This window comes from Echeneis naucrates, chromosome 20 (assembly GCF_900963305.1).
Source record: "Echeneis naucrates chromosome 20, fEcheNa1.1, whole genome shotgun sequence".
NCBI classification, from domain to species: Eukaryota; Metazoa; Chordata; class Actinopteri; order Carangiformes; family Echeneidae; genus Echeneis; species Echeneis naucrates.
The window spans coordinates 3,036,980-3,054,825 of record NC_042530.1 but is presented as its reverse complement, the minus strand read 5'-3'; the positions used below and the strand labels follow the sequence as shown (position 1 = coordinate 3,054,825).

General features: G+C 39.8%; 1 protein-coding gene across 1 annotated transcript; it reads right to left on the bottom strand.

Annotated features, from left to right (window-relative positions):
* Positions 1 to 4,437: 4,437 nt before the first annotated feature.
* On the bottom strand, positions 4,438 to 16,311 carry tfr1b (transferrin receptor 1b). Its single transcript, XM_029529085.1, has 20 exons — positions 16,240 to 16,311; positions 14,830 to 14,886; positions 13,246 to 13,297; positions 12,832 to 13,033; positions 12,112 to 12,313; positions 10,830 to 10,967; positions 10,622 to 10,706; positions 10,266 to 10,388; positions 10,087 to 10,182; positions 9,850 to 9,989; positions 9,598 to 9,767; positions 9,403 to 9,522; positions 9,081 to 9,166; positions 8,930 to 8,993; positions 8,785 to 8,852; positions 8,643 to 8,710; positions 8,224 to 8,314; positions 7,836 to 8,063; positions 7,545 to 7,694; positions 4,438 to 7,059 (listed from the first exon to the last, which is right to left on the bottom strand). The coding sequence occupies exons 3-20, from the start codon at positions 13,276 to 13,278 to the stop codon at positions 6,847 to 6,849; spliced, it is 2,277 nt and encodes a 758-aa protein (XP_029384945.1). The 5' UTR covers positions 13,279 to 13,297; positions 14,830 to 14,886; positions 16,240 to 16,311; the 3' UTR covers positions 4,438 to 6,846.
* Between the last annotated feature and the right edge of the window lie 1,535 nt (positions 16,312 to 17,846).

Below are 17,846 nucleotides of genomic sequence, written 5' to 3'. Positions count from 1 at the left end.
ACTCACGGCTTCCTGCAGCGTCGGACACCTCCATACTTCCCTTTCTCCCTCCATCCTTTTCCTCCCATCTCCTCCCAGCTCAGCAGCCGAGCCCACGAGTCTGATGTTAAATAATTCAGTGGCTCTAACAAGAGGATGAGAGGGCGGGAGAGAGAGATGTTGGAGGAGGAGGAGGAGGGAGGGGGGGGGAGAAAATGTTGATGCAAATAGGAAGACAGATGGACGAGTAAATGGATGGATGGATGGTCAAGCCAAAATGATATTTAAAAAAAGACAGTACCTAGGATGCGTTTGACAGATGCAGATGGTAGCTGAGCTTGACATCAACCCCAATAAGCATATTATTTGTGAAGGATAGATGATGAAATGGTAATATGGCTGACTTGAAGTGCTTTCAGGCTAATTTTTAAAGAAATCGTTGAATTGAATTGAAGATTTATGACCATAATCATACAACTTTGTCATTTATGAATGAAATGTGAAACATCCACTAGTTAGAAAAGATGTGGCTTGACTGAGCAGAGTAGATATTTATGCGTCTGCAGACTCTCCCCCACAATCCACATCAAAGCAACCTCAAAACTTTGAATTCAGCTTCAAAGTACAGCACATGAGTGTTTTACTCACATTTAGCTTCAAGGCTTTGTGGAGAGCATCCACAAATCAAATCTGTCATATTATTACAGAGAGAATCGATACCGATCTGTATTTCGTAATGTTTGCGTTGCAGATCTTATAGACGTCAACTGGACTTGAGAGAAAAGACAGTGAAACGCAAATAACTGAATTATGTCAACACCGTGGGTGAGATAGTTAGACTTCATGGAAAGTGATGGTGCGATATATACACGTTTGTTGGTTCTACTCAGCATAAAATCAGAGCGTTCATCTCAGCATGCACATGTTGTATCGAGGGCAGTGCTCTAAAAATAGAAAAACTAAATTTAGCATCTATTCACTGGCATGAAGAGAGAAGTGGCGTGAATGGAAGGCATCCGCACTTCCGCATCATCTCGGCATCAAACACCTGAGAGTCAGTCTGAGTCTGTGGACGGACGCACTTATGATGGGTGAGGATTTATTCTGTTCACCGCAGTCTGAACGGAGTAATTACAGACGGCCGGGAAACAGCAGTTTTCGGAGCGGCGTTCCCGTAATTTGGTACCGCAGCTCAATGAAAAGGGAATGTTCACCATGCAAATGCTGCTAAACATGGAAAAAAGGGAGATATGCCAATAAAGTATCATTTCAGATACTGAAACCTAGAAAAGTGTTTTTTGGATGAAAAGTTGACTATGAAAACAGGGGCAGGATGACGTTTTGATGATATGATTAAATGACTAATTGTCCATTAATCTTCATATTCAATCTTTTCATGGAAAAACAAAACAAAAAGGTGAGTTTTAAACATTAAGGCCAGTAGTACAGTAATTGTTGCATTAGATTGTTGCGTTTGTTACATGGAGAAAAATCGTTTAAAAACATCCACTACTAAAAAAACATGACATGAGACTTCTTTGTAGTGGGAATTTTAAATGTGAAAAATAAACCAGAAGAATATGAGACAGAACTGATACTGCAGATTAGGATTAATGTTAAATGTAATTTTTCTCTTGCGCCCATGATAAAATCCAGAGCAGAGATTGATTGGTATTTTGAGATACAGATCCAAGTTGCTGTTTCTCAAAGTCTAGTCAAAAACAAAATAACAAAAAAAAAAAAAAAAAAAAGAATTATGAGTTCAGTGGTGCAGGACTGTTGTTCCTGTTACAGCAAACCAGACAGCATGTAAAACTGTGTGAGTGGTCTCACCCTGTTCTCCGGTGGATCAGAAGTGAAAGCAGCAGGCAGGAGTGACTGAGGTCACTGGAGGTCACGTGGAGAAGGCCATGGATGGAGGGAGCCTTCAGCTACAAAACGCACACAATGAAAAAAAAAAAAAAAGAATGACAGTCAGCATTTCCTTTCATTTCACAAACAGGCCCGGATGAGGGAGACGGAAAATGACAAGGAGGACCCAAGAGTGGAGGGAAAAGCAAGCTGAACCTGGTCGAACCGCTAACCGGTGTGGAGAGGAGGCGATTTTTAAGTGACGACTCTGAATCCTCTCGATGTCTGAACAGGTTAGAGATATTTAACACGGCAACAAATATCTCTAATTCACTACACACCGCTTTGTTCAACACACAGCTGCTATTAATGAGGCCTGTAAAGTGTTGCAGCGCAAAAAGCATATTTCAGAGCAATAAGCATCTCCAACATCCAACATGCTGCGTCCAAAAAGACACAACAGAGTCATTTTAAAAACGACTGTGGCCGGAGTTTTCCCATGTAAAGATTTTTGTTGTTTCCTTGGACTGCACTGAGGATTTAAAGATAGAGGGTGTGATAAATAAGTAAAATGTGTGTGACGTGACACGACGTGGAAGCACAAACAGCCTTCACGTGTCCGGGAGGTTTTATAAATTCATGACAATGTCAGAGGTTAACTGGTTTTCATCTGAGTAAACGTCATGTATCATTTCAGTATCCGGAGCCCAGAACGAGTGTCCTCTTTTTTTAGAAATCAAAATCTCACCCCCAAAAAATAAATAAATAATTACATTTAAAAAAATAAAAAAAACATCTACTTCCTGTTGAAGACAGTGTCAAAGACAGTCTGCTTCCACTAAAACTAAATAACAAAAAAAAAAAAAAAAAAAAAAAAAAAAAAAAAAGCATAAAATAACATTCCTGGTAAAACTATTAGAATTATTTTTATCCTAGAAATTATTTGTAGGTTGATCGCCAATTTATCTGTTTCACATTTAAATGAAACATGTTGAATGTGGACGAATACAAACATGAAGTTTTTGTGAAAGAGGGGGAGGAGTGAGGGATGATGGAGGAGGACTCTCCGGCGAACAGACTTTAATTGATCGGTCAGTCCAAAGCGGATTATCGCCGCTCGGTCACGTTAGACTTTAAACTTCTCTGCATTCTTATTTCTGTGATTTGGAGGCTTCAGTAGAAAAATAATTCCGGTGTACCGACCTATAAAGACGGGCTTTGTGGTGGGGATGATGAGGATGAGGATGGGGGTTGGGGAGGGGGGGGGTGTCCTTTCCTCCGGCCGGTCCTCGCTCCTTACGCCGCTCTCAGCTGCAGCCTTCCGGCCTCAGGACGCGCCGTTCGTCCGGGAATCGGTGCCACTCGTCCGGATCCGTCTTCTCTCCGCGTCTCTCTCCCCTCCGTTAATTCCGGGGCGCTCCCCGGCGCGCCTGGCGGACTTTCTGAGCGTCACCGTGCGTGACCTCCGCACGTACGGGCAGAGGAGCGCTCCGGAACGCTTCAAAATAAAGGCGCTTCCTGTTGTCAGGCTTCACAATAAAAGGTTTACTGGAAAAATATCATTAAAAGATAAAAATTTATATTTAAAAAAAAAAAAAGTTCGTTACTGTTTTCATTACTAATGTTATCATTTTATCTAATTAATAATAATAAATTAAACGAGCTTAATCTTCAGATGTCAACTTATATTCATCATTTGTTAATGTGTTCAACTTGTATAATATATATATATATATATATATATATATATATATATATATATATATATATATGACGGGAAAAATTATCTTAGGATTCATTCTTAGCTATATACAAACAGTCATATTAACATTTGAAAGGATGAATGTTATATTTATGCAGAAAAATAATCAGTGTGATGAAGTTCTTCAGCTTAATGGTAGAACTCAGTAAAAACCTTTAGTCTGAAAGGTAAACCACCGGAAGCACGTGAAATTTGCTTGAATAAAGAAAAGGCATCCAGGAGAAATGGCCCTGCTGTAACATTAACCTGGAGATAATATTTGTTCCCACAGGGCATCTCAAAACGTTGAAACAAGAGCTAAGGGTCAACACCCTGAACTAATCCGCAGTGAATTCTGGGTAGTTTTTGTTCTTTAACAAAACAGAAATTAAAAGTGAACACATATTGAGTGCTACACCAGGGGATTTATTACATGGAATCCAAGGACAGAAATCTTGCTGAACAGGTTTTGACACGCTACAGTAACATTGATGAAACACACTTAATCTGAAATCCTTTTCCTGGGAAGACAGTTTCCCGCTCAGGATTCAGAAATGTTCCTTTTTGATTCATGTCAGGAGGAAAGCAAAACACAAAACACAGTAACAGACTCAGAGCTCAAACGAGCAAACATTTGTTCCAGTAATCTGACTGATGAAACATGAACATTTTGTTTGAATGCACAAAGTAAAGCTGAATTTAAATGTTCAAATTAGGGTTTCAGTGGGTTTAATGACAGATACTGAGTCCTTTACTGAGGAAAGCTTCATTAAGCTTTAGCAGGTTTTATTTTTGAAATATAAACCTGTGGTTACTTTTTCTTAAAATTTTCTTTTATAGGTTTTATATTATGTTTCATGCTGTAATGTTTCTATGAACGCTGTTTCAGAGGCCTGATAATACAATCATGGGATTATCTTTTTTTTTTTTTTTTTTTTAAACAAGAGAAACAAGAACACTTTTCTAACAGAGCATAATGATTTAAACCTCATTTGGAAATTTTACATGTTAACTTGGTCCAGGTTTCTTGAGCTGCAGCTCAGTAAAGCAATACAGTAACATGCAATTAGGTGGAAATGTGACACTGGGATGCATGCAGAGAGTCGTTACAGGACTGATGGGAATGTAACGCTGAACAGTATCTGTGGTCATTTTAAAGTGACTAAACCGAAGAAACACGAATCTGGTCCAAAGATAACAGAACAGATTTGTTGCTAATGTACGCAGTGCATTTAAATATCCTTTTGTGTTTATTAAGCTGCTCGACTACAAAACAGAAATCTGAAGACCCATTTGGAGTGCATTTATTCTGATAGGCTGGTTTTTACGTCACCTGCACAGGTAAAGTGATTTTTACCCAGTCGGGATTATCAGTCCTGTGTTTATCTTATAGTTGATGGGGTTTTGGCAAAATGGTGTCATTAACTTAACTATGAATATACAGACAGCTACATGAGGGATTACTTGGATACTGAGAATTATTATTATTTTTTTTTTAAATGTAATATTTTCAGCCATTTAGAATCTCAGAATTTCCAAGAGGATTCATGGAAGTACATTTGCAGGAAGAGTTGGGTCACACTGATGTGTTTCATGTTGCTTTGTTAAGAATTTCACAAAGAAATGATGACAAGTCACTTCAGACCATCTCTGCCTCCCCCTTTGGCTTTTATACACGCTGCCGTGGAGGCCTTCAGCCACGTCCATGCCTATTACAGACCATAATCTGTAATCGTTATGCTGACTCAGTGCTGTCTGGTGTAACACAGCGAACATTTCCAGCATTTTTAGTTATGTTAAGACCAACAAATTGGGTCTCATCAGATTCTGTTGTGTAAGACCGTAGCATTGATCAAGCAGAAGCAAAAAAAAAAAAAAAGTGAAGAAATGCACTCTGGAGAGCAGAAGAACGTCACCTCTGCTATGTCACATACACACACACAAAAAAAAAAAAACAAACCAAAAAAAAAAAAAGAAATCCAGAAACGAAGACAAAAACAAATAAATGTCAAGTATAAAACTCTGGGAAACCCTGTTCCCGATAAGTTGTTCCACCCGCTAAGTGAAATATGAGAGACACTGCTCTCGATAAATACACATGTACTGTAAAACGCACAAACAATCGCTCTCTCACACTCACACAGACACACACTGGTAGACAAAAACTACCATCACTACTTTTCATTATGGAAGACACTGCTTCCGATAATGGGTATTGATTATGGAAGGCACTGCTCCCGATAACTTCATGTTCACGTTCAGTGCTCCAAGTAGACTGTGCAACATAAATGGCTCTCTTGCTAATTATTCCACCGATTAGCTGAAAGAAAGCATCAAGCCATCTTTTATGGAAATTAACTGTTAATTTATCAATGGCTTCTTAAGCATTTTTTTTTTTTTTAATTTAGCATTAATAGCATCTTGAAGCATGGAATAAATTGAGTTAAACATTTAATTTATCTCTGGGTGCAGTATATTAATAAATAAAATTGTCTTCTTATCGAGACAGTATTTTCTTTTTGTTCCTGGTTTAAATTTGACAGACTGATCAAAATAGTAATTGACACTAAATCAACACTTTGTCCTCAATGCCTCCCTTTTTAATTTTTTTTTTAAATGAAAGTGAAGCACTGCAGATGTAGTTCACTTGGCTCATGTCATTAAGTTATTTCAATGGTGCACATTCTCCCCGATTACAGTAGATCTGCACACCTGAAGAGGAAAAAGGCCAGGAAAGAAAAGTTTAACTTCACCTGGGGCTCCATTTTGTCAGCAACAGTTGAGGAGTCATGTGTGTTTAGCAGATGCTGCTGTAGGATCAGACAGTATAACCGTCATAATTATGGAAGGCACTGCTTCCGATAACGTCGTATAAAAAGACAAACGATAGGTTTATAGTGGGCACTGCCACTGAATAAACAACCAAAAAAAAGAAAACAGTATAAAGTTTCAGTGTTTTGATTGAAAGTTCACAGCAAAAAGAGGTTTGTTGTGATAGGTTGGAGACAATTTGTCAGAAATTTCTTTTTCAAGTATTTGTTACTGGTAAACAATGCTATTTTTGTCCTTTTCTACTTCTGTATCTTTGTGAGGCAGATAATCTATCCCCCACAAAAAAAAGTGACGAATATAAACCTGTATTTAAAGGGTGAGACCTCTGACAGCTTGTGCTTAAGTGCTGACAATGGAGCATTTTCACAACCTGATTTCATTTCAACCTTGCACACACACGCGCACACACACGCACACACTCACATCTCGCCCCTTTTCTTTTTTTAGATTTCGTTGTCGATGGCCCAGATGTCGCCCACCAAGGCGTTAGCACAGCCCTTCAGGGTCCAAGTCGCCATGGCCAGCTGGATGTGGAGCTCTTCCATGTCCGTGGTCTCGCCAATGGATGCCAGTGTGTGGGAGCCACGGCCCAGCAGGAGGTGACGGAAGGGAGTCTCAAGGGGCGACACGTACGGAGAGAGGAGGGAGTGCTCAACCTAGAACAGCAAAGGGGAAAAAAAAAAAAAAAAGAAAAAAAACTGATCTTGGCACATTTGTTTTGTGCTGTGAAAAACTATTTGATGAAAGCTTGTGGAGAGTGTTGACGGAAAAAAAAAAAAAAAACAAACACACTTGAGGACATTCAGCAGCAGGATATAAAAGTCACTTTGCTTCATTTACTTAACAGTTTGGAAAGCTGACTTATCTCTGGAAGCCAAAGCCAAAACGACCACGCAACAAACAGATTCTCCACTTTAATATTCACAGAATGACAAAGAGGCAGCAGCTGAAGCTTTGGCAAAGGATATTTGTATGAAGTTTTTAAACTACCACTGTTTTATTCATTATTTTAGATGCATTTCCAGGTTTAGGAGACAAAAAAAAAAAAAAAAAAAAAAAAAAAAAAAAAGTACTGCTTTTTAAAAAAAAAAAAAAAAAAAAGCAACAAGTATCAACACTGCTTGGAAGAATTGAGCCTTACCTTCATGATCCTGTCATTGAGGTTGCGACAGGCCTCTTTGTCACTTAAATCAGTGTTGCCGATGTCCCTGTTGATGTTTTCAGCAGCTCGGTGGAAGGAGTTTCTTGCACGGTTAAGCCAGTTGGGACTCACATCCTTCAGCTGACCGGACTACATTAAGAAAATTAAAAATAATCATTTGTGTTGAGAGCAGCTTCTGTGCTGCTTTGGTTTCATGTAGAGCGCAGGCCACTAAACGCCAGACCGTCCAGGATCTGTGTGCAGTGCGTGAAGAGATTCAGTAAAGCCGACCTGTGTGAGCTGCTTGATGCGCATGTAGACCTGCTTCACAGGCTGGCTGAGGATGCTGCTGTAGCGCCTGATGTCCAGACTGATCAGGTGGTCGTGGACCAGCCGTAGAGCCATCTGGCCAGCAAACTGCGCCGCCCCCACTGTAATCTCACTGGTGTGATGGGTGGTTTGGTAAAGCAGGTGATCTTTGTTGTCCAGCACGGTGCCATAGTAAAGGTAGGGCTCAGCCTGTGGACGCAAACAGTAATAAGCTCCGACTCAATGCCAGGAAACTCGGAGCAGCTTTAGAGTGAGCAGATTATTTCAACTTACTTATTGTGCATTAATAGAAACATTAGGAATGAAAATAAACAGAAGATGTTCACTGTTAGTTTGCATTAAGACTCACATTGGCAGATGTGAAGTGGAAGGAGATGGAGGGAACTCCAGACAAGGCCAGGAAGGGATAGGCAGGGTCATCCAGTGTCATTGGCTTCAGCCTAGTTAATGAGATAAACTTACTATCCACAGCTCCGAGCAACAAATGATGCTCAGTTCAAGCCATTTATTGTTCATTAAACTGGAGCTGAAACCTCTGACTCTGAAACACAGATTACTGGACCCTGAGGTAAGAACATGCCTCATGTATCATCCCTGGGTTGTTGCTACTGTGCTGAAGCCACCATGTTAAATAAACTCTTTACAAATATGATAGAAACAAACAAGATAATTTCCATCTTTTTCTAACTGACACTGAAAGAACCTACACACACACACACACACACACACACACACACACACACATTTCCAAACTGGTTTCACACTTACACATTAGCCATCCACTTTTCTTTTCCCACCATGTCGTACACAGAGCCGGCACCAGTCGGGTTCTTTACCTGTAGATCAACACATGTCATGAATATCGTAGTCTTTAAATGAGCTAAATTATTGTGATGCTGTGTGTCGTTACCTCTTTCATTGTTCTCTCAATCAGGCTGTAGAGCAGCGGACTGGCTGAGGCCACAAAGTTTCCAACACCTTCAGGAAAAAGTTCAGTTCAGTGACAGCTGAGAACACCTGAGCACTGAGATATACTGTGCACGGACTGTACATACCCAGAACTGCTCCATCCAGGTTTATGTAGGTGAACACACGTTTGTCGAGAGAGGTCATATAACCCTGAAAAACAAAGGTGTATTAAAGAACATTTGTCGTGCGAGAGATAATTTCATTGTTTGTGCATTTTTTTTTTTTAATAGTTCTGACCTCCAGCCACTCGGTGGCGCCAACATTTCCATACTCTCCAGCACTCCAACTTGCAAACACAATGCTTCTCCTTGGTCTGAAGCCGTCTATCAAAAAAAAAAAGACACTCAAATTATATTATCAGCATACAGACAACAAGATTTTAATGGATGTAAAAACATACAAACCTCTATAAAAATGTGAAAGTGTAAAAAATGTACTTTTAACCAAAGCTAAAAAGTTAAAGCTAAAAAGTGACTGGATCACTAAAAATAAAAAAAACATGAAAATGTGGAATAGTAAATAATCTTGAATGACAGCCAGTTTAAAGTGTAATTCTTACCGTTCTCCACCATATTGTGAAAGGCTTTGGCCAGCTCCATCAGGATGGAGGTGCCAACAGCGGCTCTTGCATAACCTGTCCCCCAGGCATCTCTCTGCGCTCCCAGGACCACGTAACGATCTGCAACACAAACACCACACATCAGATACACAACACAGAAAAGTGATATTTCCATCATTATAGTGTGAGTCCTACCAGGATCCGTGAATCCTCTGATGACACCAAACACGTTGTGGAGCTCTCTGCTGACCAACACGTTGTTCACCTCAACGGTGACGTTCTTGCTGCCTCCCAGTCGGTAAGACACTGAGCTGAAGCCTCCTTTAAAACCGCTGCTGGCATCTGGTTCAGGACCATCAATTGACCTGCAGAGAAGGAGACGGTCACTTTTTCAGCTGTTGGTGTTGGATGCTAAACCACGAGCTTCCTGACTGTAGGCCCTCTTACTGCAGGAGGGTAGAGGCCATGTTGGCGGTGATGGTCTGGGCGAGGATTTTGGGGAGGCCAGATGACTGAGTGGGGGGGAACTGGGTGTGATTGAAGGAAGGGAATCCAGGCGTGTAAGGGTCCCCTGAACCCAGATGGACCTGAAGGTGACAACAACATGAAAACTTCAGATACAAACCAACGCTGTGCCGAATGAGACTTTACACACTGCTGGGCTCGTTGGCTGTCCACACTCACGTGTCCATACAGTGCTGCGTCTTTTATATACTTGTAAGACTCAAGGTCCGGGTAGATTAGAACAGCCGAGGCGCCTTTTTTTTCAGCATTATTCACCTGAAGCAACAACAGAAACATAAAATGAAGCTGAGCTCGAACTCCACTGAGACTGTTTCGAATCAAGCAAAACTTGAACAAACCTGCTCTGCAAAACTGATGTTTCCACATCGGAGCAGCACCACACTGTCTTTTAGCTCCACGTTGTTCTTCTGGAGAACATCTAGATCTTCCTGACGACCGTAGTTTCCATACACCAGTTTCCCCTAAAAGGTTTTTAAAAAAAACAAACAAAAAAAACCAAAATAAAAAACACTGCATTCAGCTGAAAGTTATTTCCAGTCAAACAATATCTATGCAAGTAGAACTGTACTATATTTCAAACAAATTCACTGACAGAGGGTCTATAAAGAGATGAGAAAACAACATGCCAGTTATATATATATATATATATATATATGGCATTTGAAGCATTAACTGCCTTCACGCATCAACCCACCTGAACTGTCCCAGTAGCACTATAAGCCAGATATCCCACGGGCTCAAACACATTTGACTCAAAGAGGACACGGTTTGGGTGACTGCTGCAAATAAGACGACAAGAGCTTATTAGAATGTGTTTTGTTTTTTTTATTCCCTTTTTTTGTTTGAAAAATTTATTTCACAGTGCACAAGCAATTCTTTTATGAAATAGGTGGTGAATCAACCTGTTAGGGATCTGCAGCTGAGCATAGTGCACGTCAGTCCAGGGATCCATTTCCAGCATCTTGAACTCATCAAATATGCGGTTCGCCTGGTTCATATCTTCTTCACTTCCTGCTGAGCGTTGGGGAAGATCAAAGGTGCTGCAACAGGAAAACAAATAATTACATTTACTGCTAATCTTGTCTCCAGTTGACTCAAGCTTAATTGGGCCAGCGAAAAAGCCTACAGTCTGACTCACGTTCCTTTACAGAACATCATTTGCAGTGTTTCAAGAATGTGTCACGACATGATATGACAAAAAGTACAGTTTTGGAAAAACAAGGTCAAGTTAGGAAAGTTTCATGCTATAAACCTCCCCCTCCCCCCCGCCTCTAACCAAAAGCAGACAATGTAAAACAATGTAGTTTAAACTCTTACTGAAAAGGATGAGCAGAAAGACACTCAGAAGGGAAACAAAACTGATACTAGCGTCAAAATGCCACTGAAACTGCCTTAAATGTATTCATGCATTTTATAGTTTCACAGCTGTACTGTTTCTCTGGAAATCAGTTCTGCTTCTCTGCTCAAAAATAATCACTGAAACATTTAAGTGCTATGCGGCGACAGAAAAGGAGAATTAAACTCATGCTCATTCGACTGGATCAATTCAGACTTCGTGATGAGATTTTTGTAGTCTCTATCAACAACATCCACAAAGGGTCAGTAGTAACATGAGAAGCTGCCACAAAATGAGTCATGACGGATGAACTCATGAATAAGAACATGCCATTTTTGTTTATGGCCAAAGGTTCAAACTTAATTACTGACGCCAGGCAAGAACATAAGACCTCTAATGAAATCTAAGACTTTAAGACCAATTTCACTTTCTCATTGTACTTTGATAAGCTATGCACAGACCTGTGATCTTGCTAAAAATGTCGGAGCTAGTTTTTAATCTGAACAGCCAGTTAAAAAGAAAATAAATGCCCTCAAGCATGCCGGAAACTATTTGAAGTTGACAGTTCAAGTTAAAGAAGACATTAGCTTTTTTCTGGTTCTTTCCTTATCTGTACTCAACAGGAAATTTGTTGTATAGTGTCTTACATAATCACATGACTGTAGCATTTCTCTCTCCTTAGGGTTCAGTCTCTTTATGCTGTGTAACACAAATTATGCTCCTCTCCACATCCGGCTTTTAAAGATTCCTTTTGTGTTTACACGACAAGGTGTGCCAGTTTCTGGCTTCACCTTCAGCCTGATGGCGTTAAACCTGATTGTGGTTTGCAGGGCAGGTTAAAACTTTACCCAAGAGTCTTCTCAAAGGCCTCGGCGGTGAGCCGCTCGTTAAGCAGGTTGCTGACTTCCTTCCAATCCTGCTGCACGTCCGGAGGTGATGCAATAAAAGTCGATGTCGACTTGAGCCCATCTTCCACGTCCGAGTCCGAGTCCGAGTCCACTTGCGGCTCCACCTGATGTTTATGGTGACTGACAAAACCAAGCAGGTAGCCTGGAATATGTGCGGCACAACGAAAACCAGAAATGCTTGTGAAACAGAATTCAAACAATGGCGTACATGTTTCAACATACAGGAACTTAAATATTTTCAGACAACCATTAAAATAACAGGAGTTTCCTCGAAAAAAAACAAAAAAAACAAAACACAATAAGGAGGGAGAGTACGAGGAGGTAACCCTGAAATACAGGTATGCAACTTTTTTTTTTTTCCTGTGAGCCAATTCATTCATTCATTTTCCATCTGCTTTTCAGGGTCATGGGAGGTGCTATAGCCAGTCTCAGCTCACAATGAGCGAGGGCAGGGTCACCCTGGACGGGTCACCAGCCCATCACAGGGCCAACACGCAGAGACAGACAGAGACCAACAACCACTCAGACCTACGGACAATTTAGAGTCACCAGTTAACCAAAACATGCTGTCAGGGAGAACATGGAGACTCCACACAGAACCCTAACCCTTCTCCTTTCTATTAGGTTGGCTTCACATTTAAAAGACTGAGCATGACCTACCAGTAAGAAATATCAGCAGAGCTCCCAGGGCCAGGTAGCAAATGTGACGCCGATTCTGACGTAGAGGAGCTGGCCTGAAACTCGGCGAACCCTCCGGCTGGTCCTCGACTTCAGTGGCATCGTCAGACAGTTTGACCTCAACGTGCCTTTCTCCGTCCTCTGCTGGCTGCAGGGTGAAGCGGCTGTACTGTTCAGGTTTAATCTGGTGGGGGGGGCGGGGGAAAGGGGCAGAAGAAGAACAGAGTGGAAACTATGAACGAAATGTGCTCCTGAAAGAGCAGCTGCAGGGGAGGACGAAACAGCCATGTGTTGACAGAGGAACAGATAGTCTTAGTCATTCCTTCAGCTACAGAAATATAAAGGAAGACATTACTCATTCAAATAACAACTGAGGTGAAAAAAGCAAATACTTACTAAGCTGTTAAAGGCAGACCTCAGTCGATCCATTGCTGCTGAAATGATTACTCTGAGGACAGAAGGAAAGAGCTGTTATTATTTTTTATTTCTGCAGAAATGGGTGAAAAACCTAGATTACCCCAGTCAGTAGAAAAATAAAGTCCATTTTGAACATTGAACTTGAGGGGAGGAAGGGAAAGAGGTGGAACAGAGCTGCTTTCTGTAAACAGTTTTCTCTGTAAACAGGCTTATTTCCTCAGGGTGAAACCTAAACTCCAGCTACCGCCTTAAAGATTTTAAATACAGTGAGCTGTTTGTGTTCTGTACATGGTGTAGTGATATGGAGAGTTTGCTGAGCAGGACTGGTATTCAATGACATTTCTGCATCCATAGATTATGATATGAACCAAAGGACGTTCATATCATATTCTGCTGAATGTGACAAAACAACTTTTCCTAGAAACCGTTTTAGCCATCATCTACTTGCCAAATGATTTAAGAACGAACACACACACTTAAATAATCACATCATCAAATTTCATTAACATTTTCCTCATATGAAGTCATCTTAGTGCGTAACAACACGCTTATGCAAATGAGTGTTGAACTTAAGCTCCCCCACCCACCATTAATGTCCAGACTGTACCCAAACAACGCAACTGAAAGGAAGAGATCAGCACCACAAAAGTGAAAGCTCTCCAACATACAGTGTTCAGATGTCATTGACTCAAAGAGCTGAAGCTTCAATTTCTCTATTTGTCACAAACATAAAAGAAATAAAAAATAAAAATAACTGTGCCTTCCTTTTGCTTTGCTGCTCATCGCCGTCACACTGATTTGGACATCAAATGATCAGCATGAAAGTAACAGTCACACTTTCATTCAGAATAATGCTGCACTTGGTGGCTTTAGTAACAGCCTGGTCCAACCTTCTCTTGACCTTCAGGTGTTTCCACCCAACAGTAATACTAAGTTTCACCCATAAACAAAATCAAAACACAAAGCTTGATAAGGAGCCTGCAAAACACTGCCCATCCTCTCTGGTATGAAGGTGGAGACTGACTCAACCGCCGTAAAAGTCACAAAAGCCATCTCAAAATACCCCCCACTTGCGTTGGCATTAAGTTCAGTTCCACACCCTTCCAAAGAAACTGAAGTAGAACCACAACTCTTTGTATGAAACCAAGAGATTGCTCATAAAAGCAGGTTTAACAAACTCTGAACTTAATCTGTGACCAGAGATGTAAAACTGTAAGTTTGAGACTATGAGCCACACGGTTGATGGAAGGATAAAGTGAAGCCAAAAAAAAATATGTAACAATGCACTTCACACAATCTTAAAAAAAAAACAAAAAAAAACAAAAAACACATCAGTTGCAATGAAAAGAGCCAGAGTCAGTCTAGACAAAAAGAGATGACTGAATGAGTGAAAGATTTAAGTTGAGTTACTGACACTTATTGTGCGACCCTGAGTAAGCTTTGATGTCTAATTTACAAAAAAAAAAAAAAAAAAAATGTTAGTACATTTTAAGCATTACGCTATCATTCAGCATGTGGAAAACTTAAAGGTGGTCACTGAAAAGCTGTTTAAAAAACACTCACCAAGCCTCACTGCTGATACTACAGGAGATTGCCAGCATCAACATGCAACGGACAAATCTGCAGAGAGAATGTAACACAAGCAAGTCGAGATGGCATTTAGACCATGATGGAAAATTCAAAAGGATCTTGCGAAATCTGTGTTATGAGGAAGTGAGGCTTGTTTAAAAGCATAAGGTGGCATTGCTCCTCAGAAAAAGCTCCAATTTTAAATTCTTAGTAGTAAAGGCGTGACAGCTATCCCCACCTACAGCGGTTAGTGCAGTAAATGCTGCAAAGAAGGCGAGTCGAACCTGATACCCTCTTTAAAAAGTCAAATAGATTTTAAGTTGCCATAGAGATGATTGTGTAATATTTTCATACAAATGGTATTTGGATCAAGCACCTCTGTTTTCTGGAAGAGAAAATGATTAACCAGTTTTTAAGTACTTCCTTGACTTGTTTTCCCAGCAGGTACAGGCAAATTTCCAACATAGCGACTGAATGACTCTGTCAGCAGTGTCAGACTAACTGTTAATAGTTAAAATAGCTTGCTTGCACACGAAGGCTTGACAATTAGTTTTAAATAAATATATAAATAAATAAATAAATAAATAACAAATCAGATTTACATACATACATATGGCCAAGTATGTCAGAGTACAAATGCATAATACTTTATTTTGTTGTTTAAAAAAAAAATAAAAAAAATTGCAATAGCTGGCAAAAATAATCTCATCACCTATTGACACTAACTAAATTGGCTGTCAAAATGTGTTGTGATTTCCTCATCGACAGTAAATTCAAAATTTTAAGTGTTTGGACATCAGATTGTTATTCTTTAAATAATTTTTGTAACATTTTTAAAAATCAACCCAATCGTTTTTATTGCATTAAAAAAAATGAATGGTAGCGTCAGGAAGTGGTTGATCCTCATGGCATCGCATCAAACAATGAATTCACATACACACCCCATTTAGAGAGCTCCTCAATGACTGGCCACGTTATCTTATCAGTCATAAATATTAACAGATGTTATTCACATTCTTTTTGAGGAGGGGAAAAAAACAAAACAAAAACAAACAAAACAAAAAAAAACAAAAAAAAAAACCCTGTACATTCCTTCATGGCTGATAAGACAAAAATAGGGATTTCCCATTGAAACAAAGAGCCAAACATGCAGCCATCAAGCAGCTATTTCAGCTATTTGTTTCCGATCAGGAAACCGCCCAGCAGCATCATTAGAGCTCCAGTCCATGAACAGGGGATATTTTATTTATTTATTTCCGCTCTGTGCTGATCCCGAACCAGGATTAGAAGAGGAATACAGAAAACAGACTAACGACAAAAAAATAAAATAAAAATAAAGACAACGTACGAGCTGCTGACTGTTTTAAACTCTGAATGAAAACGTGTTTGCGCGAATGTACTCACCTTTTTCCGCAGGACGGAGTTCCGCAGCTTCTGTCTGCGCTTTATGGGGCTGCGGGCATTTCCGTAGTGACGTAACCCGTCACGTGACCGACCTGCACGGACGGATTTAGTCATTTAGGGGCCCGAGTCGAGTCAAACATAGCCTCCCCCCCCCCCCAAACCCACCCTCCTCAAAGTAATACTGATTATTGAGGTGTTTTTACTTCATTTATTTCTATAAAAAAAAAAAAAAACTGACAATATAATATATTTAGATTATTTGGAGATTATTTAGAGATTTCCATATGTTTTGTATTTTTAATAACCATTTTCCATTTTTCACAAATATATATATATATATATACCACATAGGTATGTGTGCTTATGTAAACTTAGTCTATATTGTACACATGTTAGAGAAACATAAATCCACCTCAATATGTCTTTATATATTGGTTTAAAATAGATTAGTTCAGAGTTAATTAATAGCTTGATGAAGAAGAAAAAATATAAAAATCTATACGAATGTAAACATGCATTTCTGGATTTAATGTGAACATGAGGGGAAATATTTCCTTTGCACTGAAATCATTTTCATATGGCTCTGACGTTTATTGCTTGGTCTGAATGTAGCTAACCAAATTACCCTCTAAAAAGGCATGTGAGCAAAAGAGGGATGCAGGAGCCAGAAATAGCTACACTATGTGTGTGTTTGTGTGTTTGTGTGTTTGTGGCGTGCTAAGGGAGACTCTGCAGAGCCTGTAATAGCAACGCTTCCCCAGATGGTGTCACCTTAGTGCTTTGTGTTAAAAATCACTCCTCATTTCAGGAGAAAATTAACCTCCATCACTAAATGACAAAACAATTTGTCACAGACTGCAGCACAGATGGCATCTGGTACATGAGCCTCCACTTTACACTTGAAGTGAAATATTGTGACCGAGCACTAACGCCGAAAGTAAATGTCAGCTGAGAAAACTTAACATGTTGAGTTGGGCATCATTTCTCAAATTCAAGTCTGACCACTCTGCAAAATACTCCAAATCAGAAATTCCCCAAAACAATAAAAGTGTTTTTCATCTATACCTGAGTGGTAAAAAAAAAAAAAAACTCTATTAAAACTATCATATATATATATATATATATATATATATATGAATAATTTTCAGCAGATTCCACAAAAATACAGGCACAAAAGTGCTTATAATATAAATTAGTCCCTGTTAAAGATATAAGTTGTGCACCAATATTACAGCAGGGTCAGTTTAGCGTCTCCTGTCTGTCATTAGGATGTCAGGTTAGTTTTATTTTGTCTCAATCACACCACTTCCTGATTTATTTTGAAATCTTCTCCCTGTCTTCTTGTCTTCCTGTCAAGCCTTTTCCTTTTCCTGTCCTAATTTGTTTCACCTGTGTCTTGTTAGCCTCCCTCCTGGTGTACATAAGCTGCATTCCCCCTCTTCTTCAGTTTCAGATCCTCTTCTTGTGTTCCAGTTTGTCCTGAGTTAGTGTCCATGTGAGAGCTCTTCTGTGTTCCTGGTTTTCCTGAGGTTTGTACCTCTGCCTGTTTACTCCTGATCTCCAGGTAAAAAGCTACTTCTGAATAAATGGCTGCTGACTTTGCCTCA